Source organism: Genypterus blacodes, unplaced genomic scaffold, assembly GCF_046128005.1.
Source record: "Genypterus blacodes isolate CSIRO-AG114 ecotype Tasmania unplaced genomic scaffold, CSIRO-AGI_Gbla_v1 ptg000052l_1, whole genome shotgun sequence".
In the NCBI taxonomy this organism is placed as follows: Eukaryota; Metazoa; Chordata; class Actinopteri; order Ophidiiformes; family Ophidiidae; genus Genypterus; species Genypterus blacodes.
The window spans coordinates 5,671,533-5,697,500 of NW_027466864.1; the positions used below are offsets into that span (position 1 = coordinate 5,671,533).

Consider the following 25,968-nt stretch of genomic DNA (forward strand, 5'->3'; position numbering starts at 1 on the left):
GCACGAGCGCGTCGTGAGCGCGCGCGGAGGCGGTCCGGGCTCCGGTCGCGTTGTGCTGCTGCTGCCTCCAGTTAAAGAGCGAGGACGCGGGAGCGAGCAGGCGGCCGTGCGAGGAGATACTTTCTCGGTACCTTTGGGGATTACGACGCCGAATTGCAGCATCGACGGCCGAGCGCCAGGTAATATCGACACGGTCACACCGCCGCCGCTCGTAGACCCGCGAAAAGTAAGTAAATGTCCCGTGAAAAGTGTCGGTTTGCCCGTGAAGGAGGAGGAGGAGGAGGAGAGTGAGGAGGAGGAGGAGGAGGAGGAGGAGGAGAGGAGGTGGATGTGTGGGACGAGCCTCTCTTTGTGCCCGACCAGGGTCACTGCTCGTCAGCGTGGACACACCGAGGGAACCGTACGTCCCTCCGTCCCCGCCGCTCGGCTCCGGCCCTGCCCGCTCCCCGCTCCCCGCTCCCCGCTGCCCTCCATCCGCCCCGCCGGCGCCTTACTCGCTCTCTCCCGGCACTTCGCTGCGTCTTGTCTGCGTATTTCCCTCGAGTTCAACCGAACGCTGCTGTCCGCGGCCTGTTTGGCTTTTTGTGTTTTTTTTAAATCCCCGTTAAGCACCGCGGGCCCCCCCGCTCCCTCTCCCCCCCTTCCCCCCGGCCCTGGAGCGCTACCTCGCTCCTCCGTTACTGTAGCTCTGCTCGCTTTTGTAGCTTCTTGTAGCGCGGCTCCGTCTCCCGTCCCTCCACTCGACCCCATTGTGCTGTTTTACCTCCTCAGACATGTTGACCGGCCCGGTTCAGACCGAGCGAACTCCGGTGATGCTCGAGCTCACACACACACACACACACAGACACACGCCGCCATCACTCCGGGTCCCGTTTGTTGTTTTTAAACATTGTTGTGTCGCATTTCAGCCCCATCACCGTGAAACGCCCCCCCGGGGGAGGAAGGAGCTGCCCGCCTCCTCCACGCGCTCCCAATATCTGATACATAATCGATTCAAGTCGTGATTATTCTCATGTTTATAGTCTGTAGTGCTTATAGTCTCTTTTACACATAAATGTCTTTGTTGTACTCTTTGTACGGGATAAAGCGGGACACTGTTTGTCTCCACTCTCCAGCTGTCTGTCTCGATCTGTCACGAAGTGTTTACCTGTTTACCAGTTTGCCTGTTTACCTTCGACTCAGACTCGACATGTGTTTGAAACATTCAAACATTCAGCAGCTCCGGGTTGTTTATCGTCATCGTTGTTTTCGTGACCGGTTTGTGTGTCATAATCTCGATTGACCGTCTAGTCTAGTCGATAACGTGTCATAATCGATGACATCACGAGTTTTCAGTCCGTCATCAGCTGCTCGGCGGTGCTTATTATGTCTGAACAGCAGTTATTGATCCCAATGCATCACATTCCAGTGAGTCAAACCGGGTGAAAGCAGCAGAATCTGATAGTTTTGACTCGGTTAATGATCTAAATAATTGATTATAGAAGTCAATTAATCGTCTGACTGTTAGAATTTCACTTGTATACAACAGAGGAGAGCAGAAAATCACTACATTCAAGAAGCTAGACGGGTAAATATTTGTCTTTTGTCCTTGATAAAAGGCCAAAACTACTTATTGGTTAATGTTCTGTAATCTTCACGGTCGATTATTTCAACACTTGTCTGTCAGAACATTGATCTCAAACTACAAAGTCCAGTCAGGCGTTTGCACCTGTTCAGATAAAGGTGGGAGTCATGACGCCTGGCCTCTGAGACACTGATGGATCTGTTCCTTCTACCTAATCGTCTCCAGGCTCCATTACGTCGTCCACAACATCAGCAGATCTTTAGGGGGAAATGGCTCATTATAGTCGATCACACTGGAGCCTATATGTGCCTGAATCACTGTGCTGTAGGATTCTGTAGAGTCCTTTTACCGCCTCACATCCTGTACGTCTCCACCTCCTAACGAGACGCCTGATGTCCAGCTCTGCATTGATTTAATTAACCCCCTCTTAACTTCCTTAACTTCAGCTCCAATCCTCCCCTTTTTTCGCTGAGGAAGCTCCGGCGTCAGATTGGTGTTAATGTGCTGCAGGGTGGAAATGTGCTTCACTGTGCATCCAGAGGTGGTGTGTGTGTGTGTGTGTGACCGAGTCTGGGACCTCCTTTCAGGGCCCAAGATGTCCAGCGAAGTGCAGAGACCGGACGACAGCCCCAGCACCAGCGGGGGCAGCTCGGACATCGAACAGAGGGAGTCGGTACCGCCGGAGCAGGAGCGGGAACAAGCGCAGCCCAAGAAGAAGGAGACCAAGATCTCCAGCAAGACGGCGGCGAAACTCTCCACCAGCGCCAAGAGGTGAGAACCCTGAACTCTCTCGCTCTGTGAAGGCAAACATCCAGTTCAGTGTGACGCTACACACACACACAGAGAGGAGGTACAGTCGCTCACACACACACACACGGCGTGATATGAAAGAGATCCTGTTTATGCGGCGGATTCTCCTCTGGGCTCTCCCTCCCTCCCTCCCTCCCTCCCTCCCTCCCCCTTCATCGCCGTTTACCTCGTACGCTCTTAACACTCGTTCTCTAAAAAGGAAGGGCGATGACAGAATTATGCAACCAGTGTAGAGGGTCGGCTGGGGCGAGCCGCTCTTTTAATAACAGTGCTGAAAACCTCACCTTTTGTGTGTGTGTGAGTGTGTGTGTGTGTGTACGGCACTCAGAAACATCCACGGGGGCCCGGCGAGGGGCTGTGACACGGGAGGGGCCTCTGAGCTTCTACTAACATGCGTCTAGCTGCAGAGTTTGGACTCGGCTGCCCCTCGTCGCCTGAATCGTCAACTTTTCACGCTTAACCGCTATGAATCAAAGCAACGCGGGCAATTAAGTGGCGATGACGTTAAAGCGTATTAAAAGCCTCAAACACACACTTTGCATTCAGAACATAATCGTAATCTGGTTAAAGGCTCTCATCTGCAGCACAAACAGTTTCAGTCACTTTATGGCTGCTGGTGTCACGATGCAGCTCATTAACAACTAACTGGTCACGCCGGTCTGAAGTCAACATACCAGACGTGTTGTTCCGTACACGTCCTGTGTCCTGGGATGCCTCAGACCGTTCTAACATGGAGATCTTTGTCTTTGCAGGATCCAGAAGGAGCTGGCAGAGATCACACTAGATCCTCCTCCAAACTGCAGGTAAGGAGCCTCTCTGCTGGGCGGACTCGCTCTGGTCTTACTGGATCTACGTGTCACACACGTGCGTCTCCAGGCTGCTGTGTTTGAAAGGCCGCATGCTTTTTTTTGTCTCCGGTGCCTTCATGCTGCTCTGTGTGTGTGTGTGTTTCTGTTTGAGATGGTAATCTGAGGGGGGAATCTCCTCCTCCTCCTCCTCCTCCTCCTGCCGCTGTGCTGGTTTGAAGAAATTGCTGCAAACTCAAACTGCAGCCGTCTTGTAGAGAAAGCAGCGTTTCAGATCACATTCCTGCGTGTGAGCGCGTGCTGAAAGGGAGCAGATGAAAGCTTTAAGACCTGCTCGGGTCCCGGTGTGGTTCCCCCCGTGCTCTGCTGGGGATTTACCGCGGACAATGGTTATTGTGTGCTGCTCCTGCTGCGGCGGCGGCTCTGCGCCCTCTGAGGAGGAGAGCCGGCGGCCGGCGAGCGGCGCGGCACACGAGCACGAGGGTCTGTCCCCGCGCTCCAGGGGCCTTTATCTACCTAAAATAACACAAAGTGACATTGTCATTGATTTACGCCTCGGTGTCCTTCCGGCGGCGCTAATTACCCCCGAACCAGCGCTCCTGCCGTGCACACTGAGGAGCAAAATGGAGGCGCGCCGGCCGACACTTGCGGGAGACGAAGCTGGACTCGGTTCCTGAATTGTGCGTATTTGTCGGTCGGCGCCTGTTAGAGATGATTGAGGGTCGCAGCTTTGTGTGACTCATCTGGTGATTTGGAACGACTGCACCCGGGGACAGGCGTGTTTACTGCGTGAATTAATCACGCCTGCTCGGTCTCATCGCAACGCCGCCGCCGCCGCCGTACCATAAACATTTAGCTAACCTTTTCATTCTGGCCCACGTTTGTTGTCGTGCCGGAGGCTACGAGAGACGTGGCTCCCGCTCGAGGTCTCTTAATAATCTGGTTTCCGCTCCCGCCTCCCCCCTCCCCCTCCCCCGCCTTCCCCAAAACACCAGGCTGGCTCACATGGCGGGTGTAGCTGGAGGACACGAGGAAAGTCATTTGAAAGTAAAATAATCGCTCGCTGAAATTTCACAGCCATTGTCTTAGCGGGGGGAACTAGTTGCCCGGGAAACAATTAAGCCTCTTCAACATAATCCTTTGTGTTTGTTCCCTTTTCTCTGCACTCAATATGACACCCAAATCTAATCATGTGTGTTTTGGGGCGATGCACTCAGATTAATCCCCCTCACAGATTAAAGCCTTTGTCACAATGTCGTCGAGGTCAGATGAGCCGAGCGCCACATTTCTCAGACGAGCGATCGCGGCTCCCATTTACATAAACGCATGAGCGATTGCAAGCGGCGGAGGCGATGTCGTCATTTGTATGCCACGCTGGCTGGCTCGCTCGCTCACTCCCTCGCTCCCTCCCCCAGGCCAGGTTACCCTGAGAGGTTATCCATTTCATCCCCCCTCCCACCACCAATGGAGTCACGGGCTGTTGGCCCCCTTCAGGAGGGAGACAGACAGTTGTGTTAAAGAGATTCACTTCAGTACGTCTAACGCTCGACTCAGGGAGGAAGGAGGAGGAGGGGGAGGAGGAGGAGGAGGGGGGTGATGTATGAGGTCTCATCCGTCTGTGGAGGTTGGAGGAGCCTTCAGACTTCCTCCCGTCCATGTCAGACAGGATCCCCCTTCCTCATCGAGTCGATCAGATCTGCGTCCTGGCGTCGCCTTCAGGGCCCCAGAAAGGAATCAAGCCGCGTTTCCTCTGCAAGATGGCGAGCGCTGCTTCCTGTGTTCCAGCTGGGTCTCACTTTGATCCCCCTGATGCTGCACACACCAGTGTTCCCGCGTTAATAACACAATCAGGCTACATTTGTCCTCCTGTGTTGTCAAAATTCAGAGCTTTGTTGATGTTCTCAGCCTTTAAAGCTCCTCTGGCCTCACAGTGAGACGTTAAGTTGTTGGGTGGCTCAGTGTTTTGTCACTTTTTTTGCAAGTAAACGTTTCAACCGGCTCCCGAGCTTCATCTCACTCAGAGGAAGCTGACGGCTCACTCCTCACCTTGGCAGCTGTCGTGCATCAAACGAATAGAAACACGCCCAACCCCGAAAAGGATTTGACACCGCAATTATTCTCCCCATCACACACACTCACACACACACACACACGGCTGGAGCGTTTACCTACTGATGTAAATGTGTTAGAGAGGATTGAGAGCGTTCGCCTGCCTGAAAGTGGCACAGACGACACGATGTGACGAGCTTTTGACTCCAATGACTTGAAGAGGAACATCAGTGTCACTTTATAAAAGCTACGACCTGAAGAATGAGCCGCTTTGTTCCATCGGCTCTGATTCACTGCAGCCAGACGGAAAACAGACTGAATTTGCCTAAACCAAGAATATTTGCATCGGTGTCATTGAGTAAATAATCGTCCTCTCTTCCTCTCTACTCTTCGTTCCTCTTCTCTCGTGTTGTGAAGTTCCCGGGGTTCCCTCACCTTCCTCTTCACTCCTCCTCGCTTCTACGCTTCTTCACCTCGCACGTTTATTCACTTCGCCGCTCCTGGATGGCGGGAATTAGTTTTGTCTGAATTTATGACGTCGCCTCCCTGCAACGTCGCTCCGCTCCTGCAAAGCATTCAAGGAGTCCAACCAGATATATGACAGATACGGCTGGAATGCGAGTGTGGGCTTAGTCGAAGTCTAATCCAATCTTTAGGATGCATGTATAGAGCCGGAGTGTTTCAGCTGCTGGCTCACACACACATGTATTTACTTGAGTGAGAGCAGGGAGCTGAGCTGCCTGAAGCAGAAAGGTAAATGTCAGCTTTGGTGTGTTTTAGTGCTTCTTCTTTCCGTTTGTTATCCGCTCGCTGGGCGATCGCAGGGAAGCCGCAGTCGCACAGGAGGCGGAGACGTCTGAGCGGCTCTGATCCACTCAAAGGCAGCGCAGCCACAACACACACTTCATGTAAGCAGTTTGCACTTCCATCCCAGGAGGCTGTCAGGAATCATTTTGGGGAATATAGGAAGGCGCTGAGGCAGACAGACGAGCTGGAGAAGAAGAAGAAGAAGTAGTTCACAGCTCTTAATCACAGCCGAGCCCCTGCAGTGCTGGATATCCAGAACAAAGCCGCTCCTCTCCTCGCACGCCACCTTCCTCCTTTGTTCTCCTCCATCGGCTCCTCGGCTGCATGACACTGGATATAAAAGAGCGTCTTCCTCTTGTGAAGCGGCTGATAACACCCCTGGCCCCTGGAGCCAATGATACCATCAGCGGCGATGATGTAATGTCCTTGTGGCGCCCCCTAAACGGAGCTGTCACTCACCCGTGACACGGCCGCTAACCTGTCACGTGCTGGCCGACACGAGCGCACAAAGCCGGCCTGATGTAGCCCCGGCGTGGACGGAGGCCGCTGACCTCCGGCTCTGAACTTTAAAGGTCAATTTGTGCTTCGACCCTGAGGATTCCGCTGGCTGACGGGGTCGTCGTCATGCGGGCTATGCCAGCGTTTAAGCGTTGTGCCGCGCCCCCCGGGGGATTATGAGCCACTGACAGGGCCGCCATCATTTCTCACAGCGTCGCCATTAAGCACAGCAGGGAGGGGAATCAATATTCATGAGGGGGCGGAGAGACGGGGGCCCGGAGCCAAGGGGGGCGGGGGGGGGGGGGCTGCTGGGTCCCCGTGTTGATCCGCCTTATTGTGCCCCAGTAAACTCAATGATCCATCCTGCGTACCATCTTTGGTTGCGATGTCCGGATGAAGTCGGTAAAACAAGCGAACACATTCACAAGACGACTGCGTCTGTGAATCGGCTCTAATCCCAGTTTTGTTCCATAATCGCCACCTTCATGAATATTGATGAGCGGCGCCGCCCATCAATGTGTGTGTGTGTGTGTGTGCTTGTGTGTGTGTGGTCCCTGACCTTTTGAGTGAAGGTCCCGTCCAGAGACCGCAGCACCTGAGCACCGGCGGGGCCCTGAGCACCGGCGGGGCTCAGCTTGTCTCCGCGCAGAATCTGTGTGTGCGCTTTGCTGCCGGAGCTCATCAAAATTTGCATCAGCACGAGCCCGGATCAGAGAAACCTCGGGGTTGAAGCAGAAATTGACCTTTAAAGTTCATGAAGCGGCTGTGAAGCGGAGGCAGGAGGGAGGAAGAGTCGATCCTTCCCGAGCTGTTATGCGTTTTTCCGCATTGAGATGTTTTCTTGTCACATTTTTGCCCGTAAACGAGACACCGGTCTTGAGATTGTGTGTCATTGATCCCTTCAGGGGCGTGAATCTGCACCCACATCTGCATGAAATTAAACAACAGAGATAAATAGACGGTTCTTCCATCCGAGTTCAGATACTGTAGTAGCAGTTTGGGAGAAAATAAGAAATTCCGAAATGCTTCCTGTCTCGCGCTGTTAAAGAAACATTTCAACATTCTTGGATCAACACCAAAACATGGCGTTCACTCTAATAGACCAAGACAGCGACCTCGATGGAAGTAAAAGGCCTTCAATAACAGAAGTACACAGCTGTCGTTTAGCAGAGGAGGAGCTGTAAATCTCTCGGGCTCGGATTCTTCAGTTTCCATCAACAGGAAGGTCAAACTACGATCTTGGTGTTGCCATTATGAAATACATCTGTGATCAATAAAAGGTTCCTCACAAAGGAACAAAGGGCCGATTATTATCTACATAAAGTGTAGGTAAAGATGTCTTCAATCATCTCCTCGCACACCTGTGAAACATCTGCTGATGATCCAAATGTAGTTAGTTGAGCTAACGGAACCATTTTCTCTCTCGCGGCGCCGAAAGGGAAAGGAATGAAGTTGCTGATATGAAATGAAGGTTCCATGTGCTCTGCCTCAGACCTCAGACGTGGGCTCCGCTCTAATTTATCCTTAATGCTTTCCACCGCCGCGCTTGTTTGACAGCCAGCGCCGCCCGTCTTGATTCATGTGTGTCATTGAAGTCTCAATGTCCTCGTTTGTGTGAAGGTAGTCTTCTGGCAAACATTTGTCCGGCGTGTTAAAAACGAGCCGGCGGAGCGTGACGCGCGGCGTGTGGACGTTCTGCGGCCCAGTGTTGCCATTACACAAGCAGCCTCGCAGAAGCAGTTTAGGTCATCGAGAGTGACAGAGGTGTAATCTGAGGCCGACACCAAAGCAAACACAAGAACCTCTGGCAGGAGAACAAATAACTCGCAAGTAAACAATTACTCTGCGGTCCCATTACCGCTCTGACTGGGGAACTCTGTCAGAACTTTTAACGGGTTCCTCCTCTACACTCTCTAATCCACAAGATTTAAGGCTCTTAATGACATATTTGCTGTCTGGGGTATGAAATGTCAACACTCTTAACCCTCCAGCACAGATGGTGAAATGAATAATGATTACTAAAGCAGGAAGCGTTGGCCTTCTCTCTGCTCTGCTTTAACTCGCTGCGCAAAAGGGTTACATATTTGTACCGGCAGACGTCGGTGCTAATGTGGTTCTAGAGGAAACGTGTCGGGCGCGGCGCCTTCTGATCACTGACCTTTGGTTGATAAGTTGGCTCCCTCAGCGGCGAGATACAAACGCTCTGCTCGGTGTGTGTTAGTGCTGGAAGAGGTGATGAGGTGTAGAGGTGTTGTTCTCTAATCACGGAGTTTGGTAGAACACGAGGAGCGCTTGAGCAGGACTCAGAACACACACGAGTCGCTGTCTCATTGCAGTGTGAGGGAAGTCCTTGAGTTGAGGAAATTCATGTGAGAGTGTCTTAATTACAACCAAGATGTGTCCATGCCTGAATAAATGGATTTTACAGTCTCGTAATCCTAATCTGTTACTCGGCATAAACATGATTTGATTGGTGCCGATTTCAATGGAGTTTAGCTGCAGACGTGACGTTTGAAAGAACAGACATGTTGCCTTGATTGCAGCAGGGAAGAATGGGTCGTAAAATCTAACAGAACCACCAGAGCCTTTATTTTATTATGCTACAAACGAGAAGCATGTTTCAGCCTCTTTGTCCTCTGACAGTCGTGCCTGTTGTGTTCACGCTGTGGGATGTTTTGCTTTCTTTCACTGAGATACTGCTCCATTGAAGTCAGAACCTTCAGGTCGCAGCCTGTAGCCCCTCATGCTGCACGCTACTCCACATTATGACACAATCTCACGGATCATCTGACTAATCTGACCATGAAGTAGAAGCACCTGTGTGTACTCATTGTGTTTCTGTAACTCCAGCAGATCTGATTGAGACCCAGACAGAAGCGTGAAGAGCAACATGTGGCTCTGGAGCTCCGTGCTGCTGCTTCAGTCTGGTTCAGATTACAGATGTGGAGGCAGAGTCTCATCTAGCGTCTAACTGGTTTCATTCCAACAAAGCAAACGGTTCCTGTTGCTGTGAGGGCAGAAGGTCGTCCTCAGTGGTACCAGGCTTCCTCTAATTGTTTGTCGTGTCACCCTTCGGTCCGACTACACGTCAATGCTCAGTGGGTTAAGTGATGTTTGTATTACTCATGATGTTGTGCTTTCATTTATGCCGAGGCTGCGTATTATGGTAATGATATAGTGTGAGCTACATTATTCATTTGTAGCCCGAGGCAAACATTTGCGCTGCATAAGACGCATGCAGCAGCTTAGACACAGAGAAGGAGAACCAACGTCTCTGTGGTTCCTCTCATGCATGTGATCAGAAAGAAGGTCTGAGGATAATGAACAGATCCACTAAACAAACCCTAATGAGGGAACCAGAGACTAAACCTCTCAGTCTCTCTCTCTCTCTCACTCCCACTCCCTCTCCTCCCCTCTCTCTTCCTCCTTCCCTCTCACTCTCTCTGTCTCTCTCCCTCCCTCCCTCCCGCTCTCTCGCCCCTCTCTCATCTCACTCCTCCCCTCTCTCTCCCTCCCTCCCTCTTACTCTCTCTGTCTCTCTCCCCCCGCTCTCTCTTTTTCTCTTTCTCACTCCCACTTCTCCCCTCTCTCTCTCTTCCCTCACACTTACTCCCACTCTCTCTCTCTCTGTCTCTCTCACTCTTTCTCCCCCCTTTCTATTGAGTCCCCTCCTCTCCCACTCTCTCTCTCTCCCTCCCTCTCACTCTCTCCTCTCCCTCACTCTCCCCCCTCTCTTTCCCTCACTGTCTCTCTCCCCTCCCCCCCTCTCTCTCCCTCACCACCTCTCTCTCTCTCAACGTACACTTCCTTATGTCAGTAACGGCTGTTTGGGCTGTTTGAGGAGCGGTTTGCCTTCCCCTGGGAATGAAAGTGTATTATTCCCTCCGCCTCAGTGAGGCTGCGTTCGTGTGCATGAGCCATTTCCCCTGCAAAGCGATTGTTTCTGGATAAACCGTCCGGTCAGTAATTGCAGTATTCATTGTAGAGATGAACAATAAAAGGCTTGATTAAAAAACAAACCGTGTCATTTGAGACAATAGAGACGAGGGGAGCGGGGGGGAAGGAGGTGTCACCTCGGCTGCTGAGCTACACAGTAATTGGTCTTGGGGCTCTTTCACGGTCAGGAGGAGAGAAGATTGCTTCATTAAAGTTCCTGTTCTGATAAGCACAGCAGCCACGGCGATAGAATGGACGATCTTAACTGAATGACTGAACTGCCATTAGGAGGAAAAGGTGCCGGGGGGGGGGGAATAATGCAGATAATAGCTTTACTGTATTTGCACGCGGCGGTATTCACAAGCTGCAAAACAAAACGATTCACGTTCGATTGACTGATTTGTTCATCTGCCCGTCGCTGGCTCTTGACCTGCTGCCTCACTCGGGTCGCCGTTCAGCCCACAGGGTTCTCAACATGTCGGCCTATTGAGTCTTCATCCACAATCCACAGGGTTTTTATTTACGTGAACCCTCGTGGGAAGGGGGGTGTAAAGCGTACAGACAGGCAGCTGAGATACACCAGGACTCTGTATTGTTTTATCTGCTGATCCATTATGAGTCAGTGGAAGCAGATTCTCCCAAACCGGTTCGTGTTGGAGGGAATCAATATCGGTATCGACTGCAAGATGGAAACAACACATTTGTTTGAAAGAGTGTAGATACTCTCAACCCCTTTATGCTGAGAATAGAGGTGGGGGGAGAAGAAGAAGACGAGGAAGAGTTTTGCTTTGCTGTTGCTGTGTACGTCTTAGATAACACGGGCAGGAAATGTCACAGATTCCTTTTCTTATCCCAGTCAGCTGTGTGTTTGAAAGGAATGTTGAACATAGCATATTTTGTTTTTCAGTGGAAATGTCGCAGTTCAAACACTACAAGCTGCTCACAATTGGTTGTAAGCACTGATGACATTACTCTACACAACCTTAAACTGACCAAAGGCTCCTGTGAAACAAATCATGAGAGGATTGTGGTGCAATCGGTCCAAATCAGTGTTTCTAGATCACATGAACCAACGGCTCATTGACAAACAGCATTGAGAGTGTGTCCAAACCGTTTCAGACCTGGTTTTGGATGACGAGTTGATGATTCTGTCCTGCCTGCATGGTTTGTACCTGCATGCGATCCATCAGGCACCTGAATCAAACTCGTACACACGCACTTATGTACTTTTGCTGTTATTGCAGAAGCCAAACGAGCAAATTTAACAGAACTGCATCTCCTTCTGTTTTGAGTGTAATTCACTCCTGACGCTGTGTCCCCCCCCCCCCCCCCCCTCCGGGTTGTGTCAAATGCGTTGGATATGCAATGCGACCAACTCCAACAAACTGTGCCGCAGACGGGCCACCGGCGGCCTCTGCAGCCTTTATCTCTGTTCAGCTTCATCGACAGTGACGAGCCGACTGACTTCATGGTGTGTTATTTATCTCAATGACCTTCTCTGTTAGACTCTTTATCGCCGTCACGCGCGGTCGTTTGCAGCGCTGTAATGTGTTCCTCCGGCTCAGCGGCCTTAGAGCTCCTCCCTCAGTCGGAAGACGGATCAGTTTGGATATCAAAGGCATAATTAAAGGAACGGAAGAAGAAAAGCTTTTACCTCTTGCGTGTAAATATGATCGCAGCATGTGACGCTGGCTGTTAGCGGCTGAGTGGCTCAGGATGATCAAGCGGTTACGTCTCTTCCATCGACTTAACCTGAGCCCCGTCGTCTGAGGAAATTGGCCCAGGTTGACAACGACGCTAAGATAGGCGAGTGATTGTCGCATAGATTAGCCCGCGGGTTAAAGGTTCTCAACGGTTGGCTCCGTGCTGAGGAATAAGACAATATATAGATGATTAAACAGGGCAAAGACACGCCGGCCCCCCGTTCCTCACTGTATCACAGCCAGGAAAGGTCATTCAATATATATGGAAATTATTACCGCTGTCTTATGCTGATGGGGCACAGCTTGGTTGGGTTTCAGGAGCCAGGAAGCAGGAGGAGGAGGAGGAGGAGGATGAATGATGAAGAACACTTAAAGTACACTCTCCCATTTAATCCACAAATAAAGTGTTATAAATACCCTCCCTGCGTGAACTCGCTCCATGCCTGCAGTCTCTCCCTTCCTCATGCACATTGATGAGCCTCCGTTCAACCGCGCAGCAAGATCGTTGAAAGATCTCAATTTATCTGCAGGAAACACGACTTCACCACCACAATTGCACAAGCCGGTGCCGAGAACACTTAAACTCTGGGCTGGATTGTAAACCAGGCATCGGTGTAGAAAGGAGGACGAGAGCAGAGAGACAGAGTTTTGTTTTGGCATTCCGTGGAGGAGGAAGCCGTCCCGTCCGCTCTCTTAAGTGGCTTTTCCACATGACCGTAATCTCGGAGGACAGGGCAGTGGCAGGATTCTCACGGACACACGCACACTAATGTATCCCAGGCCCTCGGAACAAATGACCCAAATACCGGGTGAATGGCGGCTCACAGTGGCTGCAGATGTAGTCTTACGCGCACAGAGGGTATTATTGCAGACTACAACAAAGCTCAGAAGCAGCACTGTTGCACTGGCTAACGTCATGTATTTGTGCACATCAGATCTGTCTGAGCTGAGGAGAAGACTGTTTTTCCTCAGAGTGAGAGAGAGTGAGAGGGAGACTCATTGTGTTCCGCTAATTGTGTGGCTGTGTTGTTCGGTTATTGTTGATTTGTTCCTCTAAATGTTCTCCGGCATTTAGTGATTCTTTGTGAGTGATTCTCTGAAGCACCAGTGAAGCCTGACCGGAGAGAGAATAGCTTGGCATGCAAACAAACGCCCGCAGCGGTTTAAAGCTGCACTTGGAGAATTGTAATTTGTACGTCTCAGTTATTGGGAATGGACAGTGTCAGCTAGCTGCATCACGGGGTCAAGGCGTCCTGAGCCGCGGGACTTGTCTTACATTAGCATGAGCACCGTCCTGTGCAAATGTCTCCATCACACCCCCGCCTGGGTATGAATGCAGCTCACCTCTCCCGAAAACACCCAGTGAGCCAGAGACTCTCGGATCCTGAATGAGCTGGATCTCAACCAGCTGCAACAAAGCGCCGCGTGAACGCCCGAGCCTGCGGGGGGGGGGAGGGGGGGGGGTAGGGGGGGAGGAGGTCTCCAGGCAACGGCCAGCGGTGGCATGCACATTCAGGCACATTCAGCTATTGACTTAGCCTTTATCCTCTGCCACTGTGCGGCTGTCAGGTCCCCTACACCAGCGGCGGTGTTGAGCGAGGACCTCTGCCGCGCCTCATCATCTCCACCTTTACATCAGATCCAGCTTGGTATCGCCGCGACAAACTCATCAGACTGGAAGGGAGTGAGAGCCGGCGTCTATACAAGAAGGAAAAGAATAGGCAACCATCTTTGAACTTTGAACGTGTTGGGGAAGATTTTGAGTTGCTTGGCAGTAACTGGAGTGTTAAATCGAGGTGTGTGTGGGCATAGAAACGCAAGCAAAGCCTCACAGAGGGGACAAAGAGAAGGACCTGTCTGCAGTTCTTCCAACAGCAGGAAACAAACCAAGTAATGTGGGACCTTGAACTTATTCGGCAACCAAAACAGGCGGGGGAGTTGATCTGTAAGTCCAAGTATCAATCCATCAGATAATTCAGGTTCTCTGTCACAGTTACAAACCAGTAAGGCCCTGTCCACACACACACACACACACATGCACACAGACGCTAATTTTGGTCTTGGTAGTCTGGCTAGACATCTCTTCATGGTCACTTCATGAGGAATGACCTATTTTAGTATTGTAGTCATATTTCTGACATCATATTCACAAATATTCTTTGGCCTTTAATAAGAAACAGATTCTGCACAACTGAATTCATACAAAAGTCACACTTCAATTAACTTCCTGTGTCTGAAGCTGAAGTTTGATCCATTTCTTCAGTCAGTCAGTATGTTAACACAAAGGTTAAAACTGGTTATGCTGCGAGTTAGTCCATAAAAAACCTATTCAGACGTCATGTAAACACTCTAATTAGATTGAAATCAGCATAAATCAGTGTGTGCTTAGTGCCAGCAGCAGAGCTGGGCGATGTGAGTTGTAAATGGATGTAGTCGTGCGTGTAAACAGTAAACCTCCTTCACACGCGGTCTCTCCTCTTGCAATCATTACGTAATGTTTCGCGTAGACTATGTCACACTACAGGAACTCGTCGGCGTCGTTTGCCATCTCTTGATCTTGTGGTTCATTCTCTTTCCTACCACAAGTAACTGCTGAATGTCAGATGTCAACATCTGTCTCCTGCCTCACACATCATCGCTTTTTAAGCTCATTTCCTGCGTAGAATGAGATTCAGATTGCGTTGTTGTTGTTGTTTGCGTGCCAAGGTCGCTTGTTAACGCTCCATAATTTGAAATAACCCCCTCAGCATGTTTAACACGATTACGCCCGTAAACGCCTCGTGTCACCGCTCGGCCCTTTTTTTCGTAACGAGCCCTCCCAACGTGCAGTTATCATGAACGGCTGTGAGCACTTTACAAACCAAAGCGCCATTTCATCTCCTATTTGCTTCGCTGCGTACACAAATGGCCTGTGTGTCTGTGTGTGTTGCGCGCTTTGCCTTTTGTCACTTGGGTCGCTCGTACAACTCAATCCAGGATCTTTGGTCGGGCCTGAAACTAGTCAAGTCCAGATTATGCGGATCCCTTATCAACAGTGTATTTTTATATAATACCCCAGAGACGGAGTGATGATAATGAGCTCATTAAAGGAGGCTTAGCAGAGGGGCAGTAGAAAGAGTGGCAGAGTGGATTAGTGGAGGCATATGTGTTGACGCAGAGGGAGGAAGCAGAAGTGTAATGTCTGATTTCTATTTATGGCGAACGATCCAGACGCTGCTTTCACTGTTGTTTGAGGTTATTATGCGGTCGACGCTCTTAGTCAATCTGAGACTGAGCCCAAACGTGAGCAGCGACATCGGAGGCTCCTTCTCCAGTTTGTAAGCACATCTGCCGGCGGCTTTGGGTTCCCCCGTTAAACATCGCGCCTGGTAATTAGGTGAAATCCGAGGGGATTGTTCATTGTGCCGAAGCTTTGTGATCTGGACATTGTCCCGGTGTTCTCCTGGAACCGCGCCAGCTCAGGGTCTTACCACAAACAACAGCGGGGGGGGGGGGGGGGGCAGCCTTCATATGGAAATGGAATTAATTACAGCACGTATACAACAGATGTGACCTTCAGCCTCCGTTCACACAAGTACTTATAGCGTCAAAAAGAAAGAATCGGCTGGAAGATGAAGTGGTTTTGCAGCAGATGAAACGCTCTGTAGTGAATCTTTGTTCTTCTGGTGGCTCCTCTCTTGTCTTCACTGATCATTTGTCAGGTTCACTGTGTCAGTGTGTCAGAAGCTCCTCAGTAATTCAACTCCCAGCAGCCGGTAATCTAATCTGAACTGTTAGAGAGATTAGACGAGGTTCTGCTAATAAAAGAAACGACCCCAAAACCGCCGAAGCTCCGGCATTCCAAAGTCTGGTCTAGCATCTCTGACGGTCCTCTGCCACCTCTAACGCCAGGCTGTCTGTTCCAATCCGCTGTGTCCGTTCACATATTAACTATTAACTAACTCTTTTGTTTCAATATTCCAGTGCCGGCCCCAAAGGAGACAACATCTACGAATGGAGGTCGACCATCCTGGGACCGCCGGGCTCCGTGTACGAGGGCGGGGTCTTCTTCCTGGACATCGCCTTCACGCCCGACTACCCCTTCAAACCCCCTAAGGTCAGCAGCAGGCAGACATTAAACACTTGGCCACTTGGATAAGTAGCGGTTTTGTAGAGGTGTCCGGGTCGTCTCATTATCCGGGGAACGTTGAGATTGAGGAAAGTCGGACCTCCGGCGCGGCTCACAGCTCGACTCGCTTCCTTTCTCATCTTGACCACGCTTCCATTTCACATTTCATTATATTTTCTCTGAGCAGAATAAGTTTGAGCTGTAAAGTGCGGGCTGTTCATTACAACGCCGCTGTCAGGAAGCGTTACTATCAACATGCAGCCAGCACTCGGGATCTGAGTCCAACCAGAAACCGACTCTTGGAAGAGAAACTAGAATCACAGGAAGAAGAGTGAGGAAGGTTCCAGCGCTCCGTATGTTTGAAGAGCTATTATTAGTTTGTGTAAGATCAAAATCCCGTCGTCTCTTCACACAGTTTGTATCAAAACACACCTGGGTGTTTTCGTTCAATCTGCAGGTGTGACATGGTGACGGCGTGTGTTTTGTCTCCTCTCCTTTCCTCTCCTGCCTCGCCCCCTTATTTGAGTTTAGCCGCTTGCCTCTGGTTATTTCCTGCAACGCTGTGTTCCCATCCTACTATTTTTATGCAGATTTTGACCTATAACGTTGTTGGAGATGTGCATTCCGGAACAAATGTGCCCAAAGTTTTGAACGCTGGCCTGAGGTGGATTCATTTCTGTTCAATAGAATGAAACATAACTGAGAACAGCAGCACAGATGCATTAAGGTGTGAAGCAGCGTCCGGCTCCTTCCATCTGTCTGTTCCAGCATCAACTCCGTGTTTGTTGACGTCGCTTGAGTTTTCTGCGCTTGTACGCGGCCGACAGACACGATGTCTTAACTTGTTGTCGTTTGATTGGAAACGGCGGGACGGGAACGCCGCTCGCCGTCTTAGACCGCTCGGCGCTCCTTCTGTACTTTGTGGCCCAGCTGTCGTTGTTTAGCAGCTCGGTGTGCACTTGTCTACACTTTAGCGTGTGAGTTTGTCACGGCGGCGTCTGCAGAGCACTTAAGGACGTGGAGTGGATGTCAGTATTGAGAACAGAGAAGAAGTATGTCAGGGCCAGACTACTTTAGGCTGCCATGCACCTGATTACCCTTTCACCCAGCTTTAACTCCCCCCCCCCTCCCCTCACTCTTCTCTCCGTCCTCTCTCACTCTTTGTGTTCCGTGTATCCACCAGCTCTGTGTTTGACAGCAGACTCAAACAAATCCACAGGCTCCTTCCCAGCGGTCGGCGGCCAGAGGGGCTTGAGTGTTTCCCCCCCCCCCCCCCCCCCCCCCTTCAGCACCTTCTACCCCTCCACCACCACACTGTGATCTGCAGCCAAACCCTGCACACTCGCACACACTCACACACACTCACAGCACCCATTGGCCCTGTAGCTGCCGTACTCTCCCTCCCTCACTATAGAAACGCTGGACTGAAGCTCAGTGTTGAATGCGTTCAGGCCTCAGGCTCTGGAATTCCGGGGTCCAGATTCCCTCTCAGTGTTTCTCGTCTCGGGGCTCTGAACAGACACGCAGCCCGGCCGGCCCCCTCGCTCCTCCTGACAGGCTGCCCGGGTGAGTCTGTGTGCTGGGGCCCGGAGAGGAGCGAGGTCTGCCTGCAGAGGGGGGAGGGGCGCTGGGAGTTATTTATAACATCCTGCTCTGTGTGAGGTTTTTTTAAGGGGGGGTGGGGGGGGGGGGGGGGATGCCAAGGCTCATTAGAGGTTTCCTCTGGAGGGTCGGGTCAGGAGGGCCAGATGTTGGTGATTGGGCAGCGTCAGGCGTCGGGACCAGACAGATGTCAAGCTCAGGTCCAAGCTCAGACGGCTGATGTAGACGATGGCTGCTCGGCGGTCGAGGAATCGTAAGAATCTAGAGCGTGCGGGTGATTGTTGGAATGGGTTTGTTTATTTACGACCAGCAGGAGAATTAATTTACACCCCCTTTTGCTTTGAGTCCAAAAATCTTAAGTGACAACAAAACAGTTTGTTGTTGTTGTGTGGTGCTCAGATTTGACACCACACTGCCCTCTGTTGGTCAGTGCTGCTCTGTGACGCTCTGGAGAAACACCTTCAGCCCAGCAGAGCGCCACCACACTCTGAGGAAAAAGGGGCGAAAGTAAATGTTTGGAAAATTGAGTCGTGCTAGAAAGTTTTTGTTTTATTATTTTTTAATTCTGTCAGCACCAGATTCTTGACGATCACATCAAGCATCAGGTTATTGAAAGGATTGATTAAAGGTCCGACCTCTTTCTTTGAGTCCTCAGCAGGTTAGGACTTTATTCTTGTAACACTTCAACTTTTTTCTCAAATATTACGACATTACCCTCAGACACTCTCGTTTAAAGTTGGCTCTAATGCCACAGAGGCTCGTAAAGTGTGGAGCTAAACGGGCCTCAGTGGAGCAATCAGACACTGATGCTGACATACCAGAGTAAAGTGGAGGAAGAGGAGCAGAGTGGAGAGCCTGAGCAGCTTCGTCTCCTCTAATTATCCTCAGCCTCTTAACCTGGCAGCAGATTGCCCCTTGTCTCCCTTTGTCTTCGCTGAGCGCCGTCATCATCATCATCATCCACTCCTTCTTCCTCCTAACACGCTTTGTGCAAACATTGATCAGATCATTCCTCTCCTCCTCCCAACGCTCCCATTTTCCTTTCACTCCTCTTTTCCATGGCGATAAAAGACCCGACAGAATATCCCGTTACATCCAGGGAGCCATTGTTCCGGCGCTGCACAGTGTTGAAAATGAGGAATCGAGGCCCGGGAAACAAATCATCAGCAAATTGCCCTAAAACGTGTAAATGTCAGTCCATCATAAGAAGCTCTTCTTATGAGATCATATTCCTTGGAAAATTGATTGACGTTGGCCCTAGAAATGACAACCGTTTGCCTGACAGAGGACAAAACATCTTAAAGTGCCAAGCGAAGCCAAAACAGCGTCCTCCTGTTCATTTACACACTCCACACACACCAGCCATCAATCACATTCACAGTCGCATTTACTGCCGGCGAGGTCGTTGAAAGGATTGCAGTAATCATCTTTCATCCCTCAAATAACAACCGGCAGAGCATTAAACCCTCAACCTCTGCAGAGGAGCTGCTCAAAGGCTCCTAGTAAAGGACGTTTACATGAACAAACTTCATGTCAACACCGTTATTAGATTGAAATCTGCAACATTTTACGTTTGGGGATCGTCAATCGGTTGACTCTGCCGTTAAATACGGGAGGAGAACTTTGGCGTCTCGTCTCTCGTTACGTAACGTGCAGGAATACGCCGGACAGGCACAGACAGATGCGGCTGCTGTTTAACTGCCGATGTCTTTGTGTAGAGGAGCTCGTCCTGAAATGTGTGTGTGTGTATATTTCAACGTGTGGAATCGGCAAATGTTTTTATACGGTAATGAAAAGAGGCAGGTGGGGGAGGTGAGGGCTTCTCCGTTCTGCTGCGGTGGCTCAAACGGTTTGAAGAAGCTGCGGTGGTGAAAATGGGGGAAGTGTTCTATCGACGCAGACGAGCCTGCGGTCGCATCTGTGCTTCATATCGGGTCGGTAACAAACTCAACGACCGCAGTCTGACTCCGGCGTGCGTCTGTGTCCGCAGGTAACGTTTCGCACCAGGATCTACCACTGCAACATCAACAGTCAGGGCGTGATCTGCCTGGACATCCTGAAGGACAACTGGAGCCCCGCACTGACCATCTCCAAGGTGCTGCTGTCCATCTGCTCCCTGCTCACAGACTGTAACCCAGGTAAGACGCAGACAGTGACCAAGTGTGAGTGTTTGATGAACGGTTGGGTCGAGGCACCGAACAACATCATGTGTCCGCTGTGTCCTCGCGTCAAAGTGGCGTCTGCACTTGGGAAAGACTGTGGGAAGGGATGAGACACTCACTGGGATCGCTGGGGCCACTTGTGGTTTCCTCCCACAGTCCAAACTGCACTTGAACTTCTCTGTGTCCACATAGACGAAGAGAACCAACCAACATGAACACAGAACTGCTGAAGCTTCTGCCATCCCGGCACGTGATCTTTAGGAGGCGTAATCACGGCTGTGTCGTGTTTGGTTGCATGTCAGATTGTGAGACGAATAACCAAAGTACATGAGCAGGCACGACACGAACACACACTTTCATCTCCAGCGGAAACAGATATGTCATTATTATTACAATGTTTCAACCTGAGTAGCACGGAGAAGTAGAGCTCATCATGAAGTGAATCTACCGTCTGTTCCCTTTTCACGTGTATATGCCAGATTTAAGGTAATGAAAGGATTAATATTGCTCATCTTTAATGTGATTTTATGGGGAGATAAAGTCTCAGCAGTGACCACTTTAAACCCTCAGTGTGCACCGGGGCGTTGCAGCCTGGACAGATGTTTGGCACAGCTCACAGCAGCCTGCGCTCACTTAAATAATGACCCACGCTCCCATAAAAAAGACGAATAAGTTGGCTAATTACACAATTTTCATCTTCGTCTGGTGGAGAGGTTCATACATCAGCCTGTCAAGTGTTAGAAAATCAACCAAGCTTTGTTATTTGCTTTTCCCCCGGCTCGGCAACAAGGAGTCTCTGCTCGATCGTGGGAAGAAAGTCTGAGGCCGGCCGAATCGATGACAGGGATCAGCGTCTCTGTCCTTTAGAGAAATGTGACTAAAGCGACCACAAGTGAGCTGCCGGGGCCGCTCCGGTGTCACTGCGCTGCTTCCATGTGAAGCACCGATGATGTAAACAGGCTGGATTCATTTGAATAAAGTGTTGCAGCTGCTTCCCCCCTCTGAAACTCCACCGCACCTTTGCCAGTTTCCTGTGGTCTTGCTGACGGAGACGTCAGCGGTGCCCCGGAGCAAACATGAACGCTATTTGACTCATTTATACCAAAAAGAAACAAACCACAAATTCTTCACAAAGTTTGCCCTTTAAAGTTCAGCTGTGATGGATTCAGTCACTGAAGTCCCATACAGATACTGAGACAAGTTAAAAGTGGGAATGTTGAGAGGGAATTCAAGAATCCAAGGCTGACAGCAGAGCTCCGCCTTCATCGCCTGAATGCTCTAATGATGATGATAATCTGTGTTTCCTCATAAGAGAACCTGGAAGTGAAGGAAACCTCATTTCCATACTCACTTTTTCTTAAAATGTGAAGCTTTAGTCCTTATTTTTTTATCAAAACTTGAGCAACTTTAGCAAAGGGCAACTTTATTCTTGATTTCTCCTCTGTAAACAATTCATCTCAACACTCACAGTGGCTCCGGACTCACCACTGCTGTGATGTATTTATTTCAAAGAGTTTACATGTTTACAAAAGTCAAGTTGTGATGCAGGCAAAAGAAACTGATCCACGCCGTGTGAGAAGGTTCAGGGAACGTTTCCCTCAGCCGCGGCCACAAACACAAACTGCTCTGGTTTTAGGCTGATCTGAGCCCGGCGGTCGAGGGGGGAAACATCTGACGTGTTTACTTTACAGCGTTTCTGCCTCTTTGAAGTGAGCAAAGTCCCCAAAACTGCTCCATTGAGATGACGACTCGCACAAATCTGATCTGAAAATAAAGTTCCATTCTGTCTTTCTTACACTTCCTCCACACAAACGTGTAAAGACGCTTCTGTTTTCAGCTTTTACATTATTAACCTGCTGCTGTTGGTTGTTTGCGCCTAGTGATGAGTTATTCAGTGTCATGGCAACCGCATTAACAATGTCCCTCTTTCCTTCTCTGCCTTGCAGCCGACCCCCTGGTGGGAAGCATCGCCACACAGTACCTGACCAACAGAACAGAGCATGACAGAATAGCCAAGCAATGGACGAAGAGATACGCCACATAGACTCTCCCACTCCTCCTTCACCTCCCCCACGCCCGTCGCTGTACCTCTCTCTCTCTCTACCTCTCTACCTCTCTCTCTCTCTTACCCTTAGTCTGTCAAAGCACACTCACTAAGTGCAACGGTATACCCTCCCTCCCTGCTGTGGCCCTCCTCCTCCTCCTCCTCCTCCTCTTCCCCAGCATTTTATCTACCTTTTCTGTGTAAAAAAAAAACAAAAAACAAAACAAACAGACAAAAAAAAAAGAAACGTCCTTTGTTCCTTGTTGACTTGAAAGCTTCTTTTTTTATACAAAGAGTAGATTGGGATTTTTATTTTCCAATATCTGAATGTTGGAAGTATTGTATTGGGAAAAAAAAAACACAGAATATTATAATGATCATATGCATTGTCCTTCAGCTATACCGTATGTAACCTTGTTTTCTTAGTGGCACCTGGAACAAACATGCAGCCTATACTGTATGCTTTTACTTTTCTCTGTTTTTTTGTATTTGTCAACATGTTATCTGCATGGAACAGGAAGGTTTGCATCAATGGGACCCTTCATGCTTTTCAAACTCCCTCTGATTTTGTTTGTACTGTATGTATTTTTTCAAAGGCTTTTGAGGCAGACCACAAAAGTATAGGTCTGCCTGTGAAAGAGGCAGGACTTGTATATTTACTGGCTACCCGCCACCTCTGCAATTGCAGAGTGGTTTGTCGTGCACTTGTATTACTGAAGCACCCAATAAAACACACTGTGGTTGGCTCGTGAGACCGCTCGGCTCTGTGTGTGTGTGTGCGTGCGTGCGTGTGTGTGTTTTGTGTTTGACTACAGCCTACATACTCAAATATTTACACCCATTCAATGATCTTAGGCTCACTCTGTCCCACTCTCACCACATACACACACATGTACACACTCCTTATTCTGAAATGTTTCAAATTAGCCTAATAAATCCTGAGTGGCATCCACTGTGTATCTGTTTAAGTATAATCAGTAACTGCTCCACTCCAGTGTCAATATAAAAGGCACAAATATTGGTGCAGAGAATTTATTTCAAAGAAAAACAAAGACATTATCTCCTTTGTGCGCTATTAATGACTGCATGAGTAATTTAGTCACACTTCACACTGCTGTGAGTCATTCTTCTACCGTCCATAGACGTGTGGTTATGTTTCAGTGGCCTGTGATTCAGCCACGAGTCAGAGCCACAAGTCACGGCTGAAGTTCACTCGGTCCTACTGTAGTTCTAATTATTGATTGTTAAACTTGGCAGATCAAATTATCAGATTAAAGTTTAGTTGTTAAATCTTTAAAACAACAGATGAACAATGCAGATTTACGGATGAAAGGCTTTATACAAGGGACTAGATTTTACAATTTGGCTAATGACCTCAAAGTGACACTCATCGTGTTTTCAGGTCATTCACCTCTGAAGTAGGTCAGTGACATTGTTTTTGTTGTTAGTAAGTAGCAGCATTCAGGAGGTATTTGCTCCCTCACCAGGTCCTACGGGCGTTTGAATGGACCCCTATGGATCCCTGCTGTGCTTTTACTTCAACTGCACAAAGATAGAGGTTATATACAACAAAAGATCAACATATCTTCTGATTTTAAAACTTGGTAGGCAACATTCTAGTCTAGTGACTACGTTTTTACAGGTTGGTACAAATAAAGAAAAGATAGATTGATTCTAGTGTTCTTACTAAATATGACAACTCCCAATAATATGACCTCATTCTGCTCATTGTTACGTTAACATCATGTTTCTTGTTGCGTGTTTTAGTTTTAAGTCACTTTATGACGTTATTATTCCATGGTGTGTAGTTATAGTGGGTGTGATGTGTCGCGGGCGTCACAGGTGTGATTGTGATTCCCAATAACAACATCCCCCGTCAAACCCAGCCTAAGTCATTCGAAAGTACCGCAGAATATTGAGTAAATATTCCAAATGAAAGGTTGGAGGTAGTCCGGGTCTCACCGAGAGCGTTCAGCCCACTGCAGCCGCGGAAGGCTACTTCCGTTCCGCAGAGGGCGACAGGCACCAGCCAGCCTAGACGGTGGCGGAGGTCCAGACACAATAGACTGGGTAAGTTTTACCAACGTCCTAAAGATCCAATTATAGCTCGACATTTTACCGAGCGACCACAGAACACGCTCCGCCCGGCTGCCTGCCCGCGTTTCAGACGGAGTCAACGGGCTGCTGGCTGCTACAGACGCCGAAAAAACAAGCGAACGCACGGGACGGTGGAGGTTAGTTGGTCGCTCGGAAAAGGGGCATCGACTATGTCCTGGAGCGTAGTTGATTCCTGACGGGCATTTAAGTGTTTGTCTTTCCCTTTTGTCTCTTAACGCATCGTTTGGTGTCCGGGGTAAGGGCGCACCGCCGCGACGTCTCACCGAAGAACCGAACCTACAAACGCCGCCTAACATATCGGCGTTACACGGGTTTCCGTTCACTTTTAAAGGATGCTTAGCAAGCAGGTTTCCCTCAGCCCGTTCCAGGGAGTAGTCGGGGCCCGAGCCGAAGACGCCGAGGCCCGAGTGCTCTCTGTCGGCCGAGTTAGAGGCTCAGATGTTAGCGGGCTCGCACCGGAGTGTGTGCGGGGAGACAACAGCCATTACACGGTGTAGTTCACTGGGCTGGCGGCGTTTAATCGTCAGTCTGAAATGTTAAATTGCAACGAAGACGTACATTTGTTCACATAATTGCTTAGTGACGTGAGGCTACATGCTAGCAGCAGTTTAGTTCACCAGGAACGGTCTTTGGTTCGCGACTTAGTGTGTGTGTGTGTGTGTGTGTGTTTGCGACCACTCGCACACAAACACTCACATTAGAGTCGGTGAGTAGAGAGTTTATCTTTTTGTCTCGTAAACAACTAAAGAAGTTGATAAACACCCATTTAAAGCTCAATATAACAGAAGCTGGGGCACATTTCTTCTGTAAATGCATCAGAACTAAGTACTGGGATCCATAGAAGTACTGTCAGTGAAATGTATTTATATGAACTAATCGATCAACTCATTGACTAATGTGAGGACCTGGATGAAGACACTTTATGGTGTCTCTCTGTCTCTCATGTGACAGAACAGGAGACACTCTGGAAACTAAAGGTTAGGTTTAAGATCTTGGTTTTGTTGTTGACTCAATTCAATCATACAGCGCCACCATCAGGTCGATTATTGTTTCATTGTTCTGATTCAAAATTATAGGGGAAGATACAAAAAACATTTTTGGAAAATATGTAGTCAGGTAAAAATGTCAAAGTGGTAAAAACAGCTCTGGTATCAAGAGTGAAGTGCTTCCTGCCTGGATCACGTCCAACCTGCCCACCAGGTTTCACTGCAATCCGTCAGTAAATCTTTGAGCTTTTCTGCAAACAGACAGACAAACACGAGTGAAAGCAAAACCTCCTTGGCAGAGGTGATGAATGTTTCTAAAATAGGGAAAATGACTGTTGAGTTGTGAAACCCTTCAGCTATTGTGGCCACGGGCGAGCCAGTTAGAAATGATTTAGAAAGCTTCATGGTTTCCTCTTTGTTGGCTCAGGTTCCGGCTCTTCTCCATTCCAAACCGGTATGTCGGATGAGGATTCCCGTGCCAGCACCAGCTCTTCCTCATCGCCGCCATCCTCGGGCCAAAGCAGACAGAAGGACACGCCTTGCAAGAAGAAACGAGAGAGCAAAGCCAGCATGAGCAAGACCTCCAAGCTGCTTTCCACCAGCGCCAAACGGTACAAACAAAAACCCAACAACCCAGATCGTACAGTTGAGTCACTTATTTACACCCCGGCGTGCCTCGTGCAGAATCGCACCGTCAGTCTCTCTGCAAACTAATTCTGTTGTTCATCCACTGACGGAAGCTCCAGATGGACTCTATCATGAGACATCTGAGTGT

At 49.5% G+C, this 25,968-nt stretch overlaps 2 protein-coding genes across 4 annotated transcripts in view; both read left to right on the plus strand.

Annotated features, from left to right (window-relative positions):
• The first annotated feature begins 33 nt into the window (after window positions 1-33).
• ube2e2 (ubiquitin-conjugating enzyme E2E 2) lies at window positions 34-22,841 on the plus strand. 2 transcript variants are annotated; one of them, XM_076150543.1, is made up of 6 exons: window positions 34-226; window positions 2,152-2,335; window positions 3,127-3,177; window positions 16,137-16,269; window positions 19,874-20,021; window positions 21,992-22,841. In XM_076150543.1, the coding sequence occupies exons 2-6, from the start codon at window positions 2,160-2,162 to the stop codon at window positions 22,087-22,089; spliced, it is 606 nt and encodes a 201-aa protein (XP_076006658.1). In that variant the 5' UTR covers window positions 34-226; window positions 2,152-2,159; the 3' UTR covers window positions 22,090-22,841. The 2 variants fall into 2 exon arrangements, with proteins under 2 accessions (XP_076006658.1, XP_076006657.1); XM_076150542.1 differs by having other exon boundaries at window positions 34-179.
• A 1,109-nt stretch (window positions 22,842-23,950) lies between these two features.
• The window catches only part of LOC143000945 (ubiquitin-conjugating enzyme E2 E1-like), an 8,600-nt gene continuing 6,582 nt past the window's right edge, over window positions 23,951-25,968 (plus strand). The window contains exons 1-2 of one of the 2 annotated variants that reach the window (XM_076150445.1): window positions 23,951-24,159; window positions 25,621-25,804. In XM_076150445.1, coding sequence (XP_076006560.1) covers window positions 25,650-25,804 — 155 coding nt within the window. In that variant the 5' untranslated portion in view covers window positions 23,951-24,159; window positions 25,621-25,649. Of the gene's footprint in view, window positions 24,160-24,184; window positions 24,324-25,620; window positions 25,805-25,968 lie in introns of those variants that run through there. The other variant, XM_076150446.1, reaches the window with a different exon arrangement.